Source organism: Chrysemys picta, chromosome 4, assembly GCF_011386835.1.
Source record: "Chrysemys picta bellii isolate R12L10 chromosome 4, ASM1138683v2, whole genome shotgun sequence".
NCBI lineage: Eukaryota > Metazoa > Chordata > Testudines > Emydidae > Chrysemys > Chrysemys picta.
In genome coordinates, this window is record NC_088794.1 from 148,121,757 (window position 1) to 148,134,918 (window position 13,162).

A 13,162-nucleotide genomic window follows, 5' to 3' on the forward strand; every position below is an offset into this window, starting at 1 on the left:
CGATCTGCTTGTGTTATCGGTCTCAAATATAATCTAAGAATTGGGTAAAAAGATCGTTAGTTTATCCATTAAAACAGCTGAAACAGAGCTTGATTTTCTTCCCTGTTCATTGTAGGTGCTAAATTCACCCACAGTTTGGACGTCACCTTCTACCCAGGAGAGGAGAGAGTCCATATCACTCAAACAGCTGATGGCCTGGGGCCAGAAAATTACCTAAGCATTAAGACACATATTCAGGGCCAGTTGCCTTTTATTCCAGAGAACTTTACTGTCCACATTGCACCGTACAAGGAACTTTACCACTACTCTCACTCAGGTATGATTGGAGGTGCCCGGGATCTCAATCATTGTGTGTTTTGTTTTGCAGAGCAAATGTTGTTAGCCTGTTATTAGCCAGGCTGGCGTGTTTGCCCACAGCATGTTATGCACACTGGAATTCTGCAGCGTTCTGCAGTAACCAGTGGCCATTTTTAAATTTTCCACCGTTATCTGCAGAGAAACTGCTTCCTTGCAGGACGTTCGCTTCCCCTTTTGTTTTGGGGACACCTCCCTTTTCTAGGCAGAAGGACTTGGTGCATTTCCGGGACTCTGTGCCTTATATAACGTCCTCCCCGCCGAAAAGGGCTGGACTGCAGAGATGGAGTCCAAATCCCAGATCAAAATCCTCCCCTGAATTTTGCAGATGGTCTCTGCCTCGCTGAAGGGATCAGCCGAAAGCCAGGAACTGAACAGTCCAGAATATTGGGGTGTTTGGAATCCAGATCTGAGCCCTGACTCGGATTTTGTAGTCTGAGATTGGTGTGGCTGCAGGAGTCACGCTTGAGCGATAGGAAGCCTCCCTCCCATCTCCCCCCCGTGCTGTGCATGCTTGCTTCCTCGTGAAATCACTAGGTTTCCTGCTAGGGTTGCCAACTTGGTAATATTTAAAAATGGACACTCCCGCAAGCATGCCGGAATCTCTCCTGCCCTGCCTTTTCCTCCCTGAGGCCCTGCCTCTGCCCCGCCCCTTCCCCCAGGCCCCGCCCCCATTAGCTCCTCTTTCCCCCTCCCCCTGTCGCTCTCTGCTCGTCCTGGCTTCCCCACCCCGGCCTGGTTAGGAGGGACTCTTCCGCGGAGCTGGGGCTGGGAGCTGCAGCCGCCTGACGCCCATAGGAAGCTGCTCCAGCTGAGTAGGGGCCGGCGTGGGTGATGACCCGGCATCTCCGCCACCCGCAGTAACCGGACTTCGGTTGTCCGGTCAGTAGATCTGACCGGACGCTGTCAGGTCTGCTTTTCGACCGGACTTTCCTGTCAAAAACCGGGCACCTGGCCACCCTATTTCCTGCATGGCAGTGCTGAGGGCTAACCAGAGGCCACTGGCCCAAGCCCGGTGCTCACATCTCCAGTGAGTGAAAGTATCATGGTCATCAGTGCACAGAATTAGTCTGTGAAAACACGTTGTATTTACTCCTTTCTTCATTCTCTCCCCCACCCCTTCTCCATTGCGTGGGTTCATCCACCTGCTGTGGCATTACTCCTTGGAGCAGGGACTCCAGGTCTGGAAATTGCCCAGCCCAACAGGGCCTGGATCCGTGATTGGAGCCTCTAGGAGCTGCTGTGGTGCAAATAATAATAATTCATCAAGCTACCGCATGCTTGTGTGACCCGGGTCCTTGGCACTGTTTTGCAGCCGTGACTTCCACAGCTTACCGGCAGTATTTCCTCACCTTTGGGAGTATCAACCAGACCTTTGCCTACCAACTGCACCAGAACATCACCTTCCACGACTGCCCGCCCGCCCGCCACCACAGGGACGTTCCTGCCGTCCAGCAGCTGAGCGTGGATCGGATCTTCGCTTTGTACAACGACGAGGAACGGGTCCTGCGCTACGCCATCACCAACCAGATTGGTTCCAGAGAAGGTGAGCTCTACCGAGTCATTCTCGACTCAGTTGGCCTGTTGAAAGTAGGGGCCGAATTCCCTGCCGGTGCAACACCCCTGCTTTCAGCGTGGCCTAAAATAGTATGAGGGAAGATGGGTGTCAGTCTAATGTGACTACAGGCCCGGCTGTGAGTGGAGTGGTGAGCTGCACCACCGGGGCTAGACCTGAGAGGCCTTGTGTCACTGAGTCACAACCCTCCCCTGCTTCCCCTGGGTCCCTGGGGGTTGTGATTTCCTGGCAGTGTATTGTACCACCTCCTGCACTGGCTAGGCTGGGCAAGGTGGAGTCAAAGCTCTCTGTTTGTCTGCTCTAGGAGGGTGGTGAAGCACTGGAATGGGTTACCTAGGGAGATGGTGGAATCTCCATCCTTAGAGGTTTTTAAGGCCCGGCTTGACAAAGCCCTGGCTGGGATGATTTAGTTGGGGTTGGTCCTGCTTTGGACTAGATGACCTCCTGAGGTCTCTTCCAACCCTAATCTCCTATGATTCTATGAATGACCGTCTGACTCCAGTGGTCCCAGACCAAAAGTCTCGGTAGCCCGTGCGAGAGAGCAAGGGGAATTTTTCCTCCTCTGCACAGGCGCATGGTCCAAGTGGCAGTCTGGCCCTGGGGGTAACTGCTGGTGGAATGATACAGTTCCTGTGAGCACACACAGGCTTGTACGTGTGCCAATAGCACAGTAGAAAATGTCTGTGGAGCTCAATTAGGCCATGTGTACCTGGGCAAAACGCCACTGGCCTCTGGCTTTGCCCCATTTCACCCAGGTGGAGTTTTCCCACTGCTGTTAGATGACTATGAAGGGATTGGATTTGTTTTGTCCTGCTAAGCACGTGCCATTATGATAGATCCCTGCAGGAACTCATCTGCTCAGGATTCGGCCCACAGCGAAAGCTGCTAGTCTGAGTGCGTGGGGTACCAGCGGGGGTTTCGCTGGCTGGCATATGCTGTGCTTTGAGATACATTCGGTTTGGTTTTGAGGCAGCTCTTTCCCGCTGTAAACTCTGCTGCACGGAGGGGTACGAAGCTGTCCACACGGCAGACAGAGCTGGCCCAGAATAACCACGCAGTGTTCCTTCGTGCTGAGTTTTATCCTCAGTGCTGAAAGGCAGAACTCCGGGCTCTGGTGTGTTTGTTGGACGTGCAACCCCCTCCCCAGCCATGAAAAAACGTAGTGAGGGGCCGGGTGGAAAGCAAGTACCCTCCCCCCCACACACATCTCCCCCTGCCTTCTCTTGGCAGAGGTCTGTCTCCATGCTGAAATATCCAGTGGCCCATCGTTTGAAATACAATGAACCCCATTTCCCAGCAGCCGCTGCTGTTTCCTAAAACTTCAAAACTTTAGTCAAGAAAGTGGTAACTTTCCCCCGGCTTTCTGAACTTTCACGAGATTCGGCTTTGGCTTTAAGACAAAAGTAAAGAAGCAAAAATGGGGATTTTTCCACCCAACTCTACTATGGTGGTGTCTAACCGACTGTGTTAGAGAACAAAATGGCTAGGTTGGTCTCTCCTCATTCAAAAATGCACCGGGACATCCATGTGTTACCCATCTAGCCATTTCAGTCCCTTCTTGCGCAGCATAAGGACAGCACTTTAGCAGAGTGGGGTGGAAATTTCACGTTGTTGCTTCATTATTTTTGTTCTCCAGCCAAAGCAGATTCTACATGAAACTTTACTGGGAGTTCTGTGTACAGGGATGTGTGTGTGGGTGTGTAATCTCTGCCTAATCTACTGGCACAGGAGTCGCTCAAGAAAAGCTAGAAGAAGAAAAGCTCTCATGATTCTGTACAGGATCAGGTTTGGAGCCAGAGGCTGCGTTCCTTGTGCAGACTTTTATTTCCTGGAGTGGGGTGATCAGAGGTGGCGCGGAGTGTATTTTGTAGCACCATGCGCGCAGTGAGCATGGTTCTGGGTGCATCCAGGGCCTGCCGGCATCAGTGGAAAGATTCCAGGGGCGCTGGAGCAGGCCCCGGCTGTGTTTGCGTCGTTACCTGTTGAGTTGCACATCGCCGTCCGTGGCGAAAGGACAGAGAAGCTGGAAGGCCCGAAGTGTGGCTATAATGTAAATGTGGGGAGGAGAGAGCTGATTAAGGCCACGTGGGTGGGTGCTAGCCACCGTCTGGTTGGTTAGCTCGCGCTAGAGCTGGTTATCCCTCCGAAGAAGGGTCTTCCTGAAACCCAATCTCCCTGTTGGTCCCCAGGGAGCTCTTATCTAATTGGAATGTGTGTAGAACAACACAGCTGCCTGTACTTTCTGGGAGCCTCATTGTTTCCAGGAGGATGGAGTCAAAGGGGCCGTGTCCTTTCTGAATCAGTAATTGGGAGCCAGAGCTATTGACCCTCCTCTTCCCTTCCTGACCCCGGGGAATTTAAAGGGCATGTTGTGTGGACTTTAAAGGGCATGTTGTGTGGAATTTAAAGGGCACGTTGACTCTCGCACGGGGCAATCACCTGGGAGTGGAGAGCTCTTCCCACTACAGGGTGAAGCGATAGGGCGTGTGCAGGGTGTATGTGCTCTGCTTAAGGAGCCGCTCCTTGAACAAAAGCCTCCCCAGCCTCCTACCCTAAGCAAGTAAATTAGTTCCAGCTCTTGGGGTCAGAAAGCCAAGCTATTTAATAGAGGCCATAAAGGATCCAAAGGGGGACGCTAGCCAAGTGCAATAATGGGGTAGAGGAAGAGCCTTTTGAGAGCACAGCCGGGACCAAATGTGAGAGGGATTCAGAGCCTGCGTCTCAGGGACGTCTCCATGTCAGGGGCCTGTAGCAAACGAATTACACCAGGATCATGGCCGAGTCCGCGTAGCCTGGGCTGATTGCAGAGATGGGCGTGAAGACCCAGGTCCCAGCACCCCCAGAACTTTGGGGAGATTCAGATCCGCAGGCAGCTCCGAACAACGCAGCCAGCGGGGCAAAGCAAAACTGGGCCCACGCCGCCCCTCGCTGGGGGAAGGTTGGCGCTGGGGCTGGAGTTAGCAGCTGCGATTTGTAGGCAGGGCTGTGCTCTGGCCACAGCCAGCAGAAGCCCCGGCAGCCTCCCTAAAGCCAGGCAACGTGTGCCCGGGGGGCTTGGGCTGGAACGGTCCCAGTGCCGGTCCGATGCATTCTCAGTAATAGGATCTTGGGCTGGAGCTGCCGGAGTCACATCAACACTAGTGGGAGTTCTGGTGCTACAGCCACTCCTGCGTGCTGGGCTGAATCTACACTGTGCCGGGCAAGCATATCTCCGGCCCAGAGCATGCGCCCTGGTGAGTAAGGGGCTGTAAAATGCCCGAGTGCTCCCCCCATGTGGGCTTCCTGTATCACCCATCGCAGCCTGGTAGGACAGCAGCCCTTGCAGGGCCCCGGTTCCTGTGCAGGTCGATGGGGAGTGGGGGAAGTCACGGCTCCTTCCCAGCCCCCGTGCATTGGTGAAAACACAATCCAGCCACACGGACTCTGATTCATGGAGTCCAAGGCCAGACGGGACCATTGTGATCATCCAATCTAACTTCCTGTGTAGCCCAGGCCAGAGACCTCCCCCGGATAAGTCCTGCCACAGAGCTTTTAGGAAAACAGCCAACCTTGATTTAAAAATGGTCACCGATGGAGAATCCACCACGACCCTTGGCAAATTGTTCCCCTGGTTAATTACTCACCCTGAAAAATGTATGCCTCATTTCCCATCTGAATTTAGCTAGTTTCAACTTCCAGCCATTGGAATGATTTTGTGGTTTGCATTGGTTACCCAGGGGGGTATTCTGGGACCTGTCCAAATATGTAGTAGATCACACCTACTCCCTCTAGCTGATAACGATATAAATTGGGCTGGTCTTCCGGCTGGTTTTCAGATGGGCCAATGTAGATCATGCCAGTTTCCATCAGGAAAACACAGAAGCAGAGGAGATTAAATCGTTTTAATTACGATCTTGGTTGAAAGCTGGCGAGTCTTTACTCATGTCTTACGGTGTGGTCAACAGGAGTTTCACTTGTGTAAGAACTGACGAGAAACTTCAGGGTTTGGTCCTGACTGGTCTATCTATATTTAAAGCTGGTGGAACTTTACCATCCTGGAAATTCCTTTCGTTGAGTTTTTTGGTGTTGTTTCTAGGAGACGTAAACCAACAATTCTCGATTTCATCGCAAACTCGCAACAGGTCCGGAGAAACCTTTTCAAAAGCCCCTACGTCACCTAGGCCCAGATCCTCAAAGGCATTCAGGCACCTAACTCCCATTGACTTAGGCTCCTAAGCCACCTAGGTGCTATTGAAAATGGGAATTAGACTCCTAAATCACTCAGGTGCTTTTGAAATTTCTACCCCAGGGCTCAATCCAGCATCCATGCAAACTCCGTGGGAAAGACCCCCTTGGACTCCACTGGGTGCTGGGTCAGGCTCCTCACCTTTTGAATTGATCTTGCCAGTGAATTACGAGGTTTTAGGTAGTTTCTCTAACCTAGAGACAAAGTCCAAAGCCGAATTCAATCTCTGCCTGACTTCCCTAAACAGGGCACTTCAAGAGCCAGTTCTGGCTTTGCCCGGGCCCGTGCATGGGGCAGCGCATCGGAGCAGCCTGGGGGCAGATTGTTTCGGAGTCACACTCTGCGTCCTGGTTTCCTCCTGCTCCGTGGGTGGGGGGGACACCCTGGCGCAGCTGCGTTGGCTGTTGTGTTGGCTGGAGCCAAAGCTGCGCCACGTGCAGGAGGGGCCTGTATATGGGGAGCCCGTCTAGTGGATTAAGGGGGTGCCTTCCACCTCCTTAGTGCCTATATGGGATGCAGGACAGAGCAGCCTCCAGCCCTAAATTAGCCAATAGCTGCATCCCCAGCAGCACTTACTGTAGTTCGGTCTTTATTTTGGGTAACCGGCTGTGCACGGGTTAGCTGTAGAAAGGTGCATTCACTCACTCGCTCGCCATTGTGTGCCTGGGTCTTTCTGCACCTCTAGGACATAATTCTCCAGAGCTGCACTGACCTGGGATGTTCTTCCCCCTCTCTGCGTCCGGCACATGGGGATGCAGAATGCCTGGTGGGTTAGAGAACTTGGCCCTTCTGCTCTGTGTGCGAGTGATACGGTGGTCAAGGGGCAAGCTGTAGTTGCACTAACGGCATCTTCATTGCTTCGCACATGCGATACAGCTGTGTGCCCTGGGAAGGCAGTGTGGGCTAGTGGGTAAGGCCCTGGACTTGGGAGCCAGGAGTGCTGGGGTCTGTTCCGAGCTCTGCCACTGCCCTGCTGGCTGACCTTGGGCAAGTCACCTCACTTCTGTTTCCCTTCCTTCCCTTTGGGGTAGGGACTCTCTCGCTATGTGTCTCTGCAGTGCCCAGGGGCTCTGATCTCAGTGGGGGCCTCTGGCTTCTCCTGTAATATAAATACCCGTCCCGTGGCGCCTCATCCAGGTTTGCCTTTTGCTTTCTGGCCAATCTAGGTGGCCCCGACTTGAGCACAGCGAACCCCTGTTACGACGGCACCCATGCGTGTGACACGACAGCGCGGTGCCAGCCAGGCACCGGTCTGGATTACACCTGTGAGTGCACGGCCGGCTATCGGGGAGACGGCAGAGACTGCGTGGGTAAGTGGAGAACACCGCTAGCGGCTTCTTGCCGGCCGCAGGCTTAATTCTGCAGGTCAGGCTTGGCGATCTACAATCCGCCATCTTGCCTTTCTCTGCACATCCTTCCTGACGGGAGATTTATAATGATACTTGCTTAGTGAGAGGGTACCCAGCACTTTTCATCGGACGAGCTCAAAGCAGGGTAAGTATCCTGGTCATGGGGAAACTGAGGTACACAGCAGGTATGGCCCCGATCCACACAGGTTTTTAGGTGCCTTCCTGCCTCTTTAGGTGCCTGAGTCCGTCATTTAGGTGCTACTGGCATTTCCAAAGCCGCCGTTCAGCTGCCGCCTAACCCAGGAGGTGCCTAAACCCCCAAGGCTCCTAAGTTTCCACCAGTTGGCATCTGCAAAGCTGCCGATGCCACCTCCCCGCGAACGAGCTGCTCTGAGCCCAGCTCAAGCCGAAACCGAAGCCTTGGAGGCATGAAGGATTCTCAGTTCAGGCAGGGATCCCATCACGCCGGCAGGGCCTGACCCCAGAGGCGTGTTCTGAGTCTGCCTCAGGCCCAACACCTGTCAGACCCCGCAGCAGGGGGGCTGGAAGCAGGCCGCTGGTACAAGGGGGTGCAGTACAGCACCCACACGGAGACCGCCAGTGCCCAGGGAGATGGCGGGTGGGTGGGAGGGTGTGAGAAGCAGACAGAAACAGTTCGGTTGCTAGGGCCTGGGCTGCCTCGACGACTGACCTGGCTCAGGGGCCTGTCTTCAGTAGCAGGTTTGCAGCTGAGGGAGGTTCCCATCTTTGGCCCATCAGCCTGGAACACCAGGCCAGCGGCCTGAGCCCCGCTCCTTGGCATTTCCCACCTGGCTAGCTTTGGCAGCACCCCCCTCAGCTTGTTGGCTTCTGAGGATCCTTGTCGGAGGAGCCTCACTCGCCCCGTGCGTTGTACAGAGAGCCTGGGAGCCTAGCTTGGGGCTGAGAAAGCCGCAGGCCACCGAGAGCGACGCCTTCGTACCTTGGAGGATCTGGGCCGATGATTTGAGAAAAGCCACATAGTAATAGAATAATACTTACCTACTAGGTAGCATCCTTCGTCCATACAGCTCCAAGCGCTTTACAAGAGAAAGTCAGCAGCAGCATTGTACAACAGGGGAAACTGAGGCAGAGAGGCACAATGACTTGCCTGTGGTAACTCTTCAGGCCAAGAGAACGTAGGTTTCCTGACTCTATCCCCTGGACCACGCTGCCTCCTTTGCGGGCCTGTGGCAGAGGTGGGAATAGCTTCCCTCACGTCTAGTAGTTCTGGGCTTACGCTGCTGAACTGGAATCCAGTTTCCGGGAGCTTGGTTGTGGGTTTTGGCCCTGCTCCAGGCTCTAGCCCTGTCATCCTGCCCTAATTATGTTGAACATTTTTAGAGGGGGAGGAAAGTCTCTCAAGAATTTTGCTGGAAGGGAGGAAATTCTAGACACGTTTGGGGGGAAGCGGGATCTTCGGAGCCTGAATCTGCCCTCGGTGCCTGTCATGCACATCAGCGGGGTTACGCTGGGGTAAGCGAGATCAGGATCGGGCTCCGTGCCTTTGAGTAGAGCTGGTGTTTTCCTCAGCCTGAGCTGCTGTTTGTTAGTACATGAAAGAGCTCAGAGATCTGCTCATCGGCAGAGATTTCTCTCGCCCTTTACTGGTTCTAGTGGAAGGGGGCAAAAGGTTCCCGCTGAAAGAGAGCCAAACCGGTGCTTAGGAAGGGAACATTTAAGCTGCTGATCAGCCGGTTTAAACGGAGATCCCCGCGCCGAGGCCCCCGGGAAGTGCGAAAGCAAATGTTTTACCCAGCCGGCTGTGTAACCGGGTTCTTCTCTTCCTGCTCAGACGTCGACGAGTGTGCGGAGAGCCTCAGCAGATGCGGCCACCGCTCCGTGTGCATCAACTCTCCGGGCAGCTACAGGTGCGAGTGCCCCAGTGGGTACCAGCTGGCAGTCGACAGGCCTGTGTGTGTGCGTAAGTGTCACGCCCCTTTGTGAGTCTCCCTCCACCCCCACTGTACGTTCCCTACCTGCTACAGCGCGTGCCAAAGGCTTCTTTCCCGGGTCCCTGCTCCCACTGGAGTCGGAGGGAGCTTTGCCATCGCCTGGCAACTAATCAAGAGTTGGCCCCAGGCACTGGCCGGGGCACGTTCCAGGAGGGCCTAGTCGTGCCGCCCGTATTCACCCTGCTCGGCGCTGCCCTCCCGGGAGCTGCCCCGTTGATTGCCAGGGGACCGCCCGTGTGTAAGGGTGGTGGAGGGAGGCCTGGCTCCTCAGCGGCACCAGTGCTGCGCGCGACACGCCTCAGGCCATCCCCACCACGCTAGTCCGGGCGCTGGCCCGCACACCGAACCCTCTCCCCTGAGCTCGGTGGTGCGGGAGCGCTCGGGGGCAGCTTTCACTCAGGTCGCTCACCCGAGTGCTGCTAGTCCTCTGTCGCCGTCCCACAACGTCCCCCGGAAGGACAGACACATTCTCCCGCAGCTCAGCTCCCTGCACGCCGCGGGGGGCGCCCCCCAGAAGCCCGACTGACATGCATGGGGGAGCGCCGCGCCAGTGAGGACCCAGTGACGCAGGCCGGGCTTTGCAGGCTGGCTGCTCACACCTGGGCAAGGCTGACTTGGAGCTCGGACCCGGGTGCAAATCACCGGGCTAACCCTGCAGTGAAGATGGGCCCTGGGAGGTGGAACAGGCAAAGGTGGCCTTCCACCATCTTTCAGTGCAGGCCATCAGCACAAGTTAAAGCAGCCCGAGGGCTGTAGTGGCTTGTAATGCCCCCCCGACCCCCCCCCGAGGGCTGTAAAGCCAGTGGGCATCACCAGAGCGCAGCGCACTCTGGCCAGGCCCCCATCCCAGCCCTGCCAGGCCCTTGTGTGCTGTGGGAGTGGAAGCATAGAGATGGCGATGCTGTGCCAGGGCCTTACCCATTTGCCGTGTGACGGTGGGATGGAGGGGGCTGGCTGGCTGCTGGTCATTTATGTGACCATGGAAAACCCGCTCCCGCAGGGGAAGACACTTTCCTTGTAGGGAGCTGTTGTCGGGCCTATTCCTTTGAATGGCAGATGGGCCAGGGCTGGGCCTCTCTCGCTGCTGTGCCCAATGCTCTGATGAGCCCGCCTACAATGGCGTGTAGCCGATCTGCCACTGCCAGCAGCAAATATCTCCAACGACACTAGACGGGGAGGGCTCCGAGTGACTACAGAGAAATCTTTCCTGGGTGTCTGGCTGGGGGGTCTCGCCCACAGGCTCAGGGTCTAACTCAGGGGAGGGCAAACTATGGCCCACAGGCCGGATCCGGCCCATCAGGGCTTTCAATCTGGCCTGCGGGGTTGCCAGCCCCGTGGCGCAGAAGGGCTAAGGCAGGCTCCCTGCCTGTCCTAGTCCCGCACCGTTCCCGGAAGCGGCCAGCACCACATCCCTGCAGCCCCTGGGGCACAGGGCTCCGTGCGCTGCCCTCGCCTGCAGGCACTGCCCCCCGCAGCTCCCATTGGCTGGGAACGGGGAACCGCGGCCAATGGGAGCTTGGGGATGGTATCTGCAGGCAAGGGCCATGCGCGGAGGAGCCGCCTGCCCCACCCCACCCCCACAAGCCACTGTCGGACATGCTGGCTGCTTCTGGGAGTGGCGTGGGGCCAGGGCAGGCAGGGGGCCTGCCTTAGCCCTGTTGCGCGCTGTTGCCAGCCCGGAGCCGCTTGAGGTAAGTGGCACCGAGCCAGAGCCCACACCCCCAACCCCTTGTGCACCCTGCCCCCCAGCCCCCTGCCCTGAGCCCCCCAACCTCTTGCCCTGAGCCCCCTCCCGCACTCCGCACCCCTCCTGCACCGCAACCGTCTGCCCCAGCAGTACATTCATGGCCCTGCATGCAATTTCCCCACCCAGATGAGGCCCTCGGGGTTTGCCCACCCCTGTGGTCGCCAGATTTGGGGTCAGGAAGGAATTTCCCCCAGGTCAGATTGGCAGAGACCCTGGGGATTTTCGCTTCCCTCTGCAGCGTGGGGCACGAGTCACTTGCAGGTTTAAACTAGTGTAAACGGTGGATTCTCTGTATCTTGAAGTCTTTAAACCATGATTTGAGCCAGGGGCTAGGGGTCTGTTCCAGGAGTGGGTGAGGTTCCGTGGCCTGCAACCTGCAGGAGGGCAGACTAGATGATCACGATGGCCCCTTCTGGCCTTAAAGTTTAGGAGTTGGAGAGAGCAGCTCCAGGCCACTCACAATCCTCGTGTCATGTCGTTCCCTTTCCAGCAATCCCCCCACCGTCCAACCCCTGCGAAGACGGCAGCCACACCTGTGCTTCGGCAGACCGCGCCCGCTGCGTTCACCATGGAGGTGGCTCGTTCAGCTGCGTGTGCCTCGCGGGTTATACGGGCAACGGGCATAATTGCTCTGGTATGTACACTCAGACTGGCCTGGCTGGGTTCCCCACCTCCCTGTCTCCCTCTGGAGTGCTTCCCTGGCAGGACCCCGTTCTCTGCTTGGACCGCTGGGAGGAGATGCCAGTTTGGGTTGGTGATGACACACTGCAAAATCCGGATCTGGACTCAATGTTCAGGGGGTGTTGGCATGGCCCCGTTCCAAAGAGAAAGGCCATTTGCAAAATTCAGCCGCATCTCTGGGTTCAGATTTTGAACCCCCCTAGAGGCCGGGGTCCTTTGGAGCTGAGGGGCTGTTCTGGGCCCATCTCTACATTGACTTAACCCCATGTTAGCCTGAAGTCCCCAGGCATGTCCTGGCTCTTCTTGGGCTACAGAACGTACCGCCTGGGCAGGAGGAGGCAGGGTTACTGCGAGCCTTATGCCTGCTGGATTTTCCTGGCCCAGGACTATGCCCATTGATGCCAGCGGGCATTGGGCCAGTGTCTTCAGCAGGTGCAGGACTGGATTCTCCTCTAGCCTCAGGACTGGGTTGTGACTTCAGACCCAGAATCCTCTTCTGCCTCTTCATTGCCCCCTGGGGAGAGGCGTGGGGGTGGGGTAGCGATTGGCTGCTGGCTTGGACCAGGAGTAAATTATGGCAACCCCTCCCCTCCCCCTCCCCCCATGCCGACTCCGCTGTGCTGGCCCGTCAGTGGGGGGGATGAGCCAAGGCCCAGCCCACTCCCCGTCCCCCTGCTCCAGGGATGGAGCAAATGGGCGCTTAGTCCAGTCTCTTCCTGTGCCCGAGGGCTGGAGAGCCAGCGTAAGGAGGGATGCATGGTCCAGGGTCTGAACTCATGCATTCCTCTCCACGAGCCCCTGCAGAACATGGCCCGAGAGTCTGGTACGCCTGGCTCAGCACGGGCTGCCGTGACGTGCATCACCACAGCCAGCCGTCGAGGTGATCGGTTTCTGCGGCATGGAGGGTTTGCAACCTGTTGAGCGAGTCCACCCCTCGAGGCTCTGGTGATGCTCCAGCCGGGGCCGTGGACAGCCAAACCACTTCCTGCCGAAGAGGGCAAGCAGCCTCTTGGCAGAGGCCCTGAACATCCTTTGGGGGGGGGAGAGGGCTTCTCCTCCCCTCCCCCTAAGCGCTGTCCTGCTCCACATCTGTATTTACAATGCCGAATACGTTCACTGCCTTGCTGCAGCTGGTGGTGCTGCTGGGGCAGCGAGAGCAGGGCCGACGGGTGCGCCGTGGGCTAGCCGTAATGGATGGGCAGAGTGACCTCGTGTGGGAATCCAAACGCTCACACGTGCGTTGCACTTCCCGTCCCG

General features: G+C 56.7%; 1 protein-coding gene across 1 annotated transcript in view; it reads left to right on the forward strand.

The window, feature by feature from the left end:
- NID2 (nidogen 2) overlaps positions 1-13,162 on the forward strand; it is a 52,864-nt gene that overhangs the window by 23,861 nt on the left and 15,841 nt on the right. The window contains exons 7-11 of the mRNA XM_065593942.1: positions 116-316; positions 1,670-1,900; positions 7,322-7,465; positions 9,318-9,446; positions 11,715-11,858. Coding sequence (XP_065450014.1) covers positions 116-316; positions 1,670-1,900; positions 7,322-7,465; positions 9,318-9,446; positions 11,715-11,858 — 849 coding nt within the window. The remainder of the gene's footprint in view (positions 1-115; positions 317-1,669; positions 1,901-7,321; positions 7,466-9,317; positions 9,447-11,714; positions 11,859-13,162) is intronic.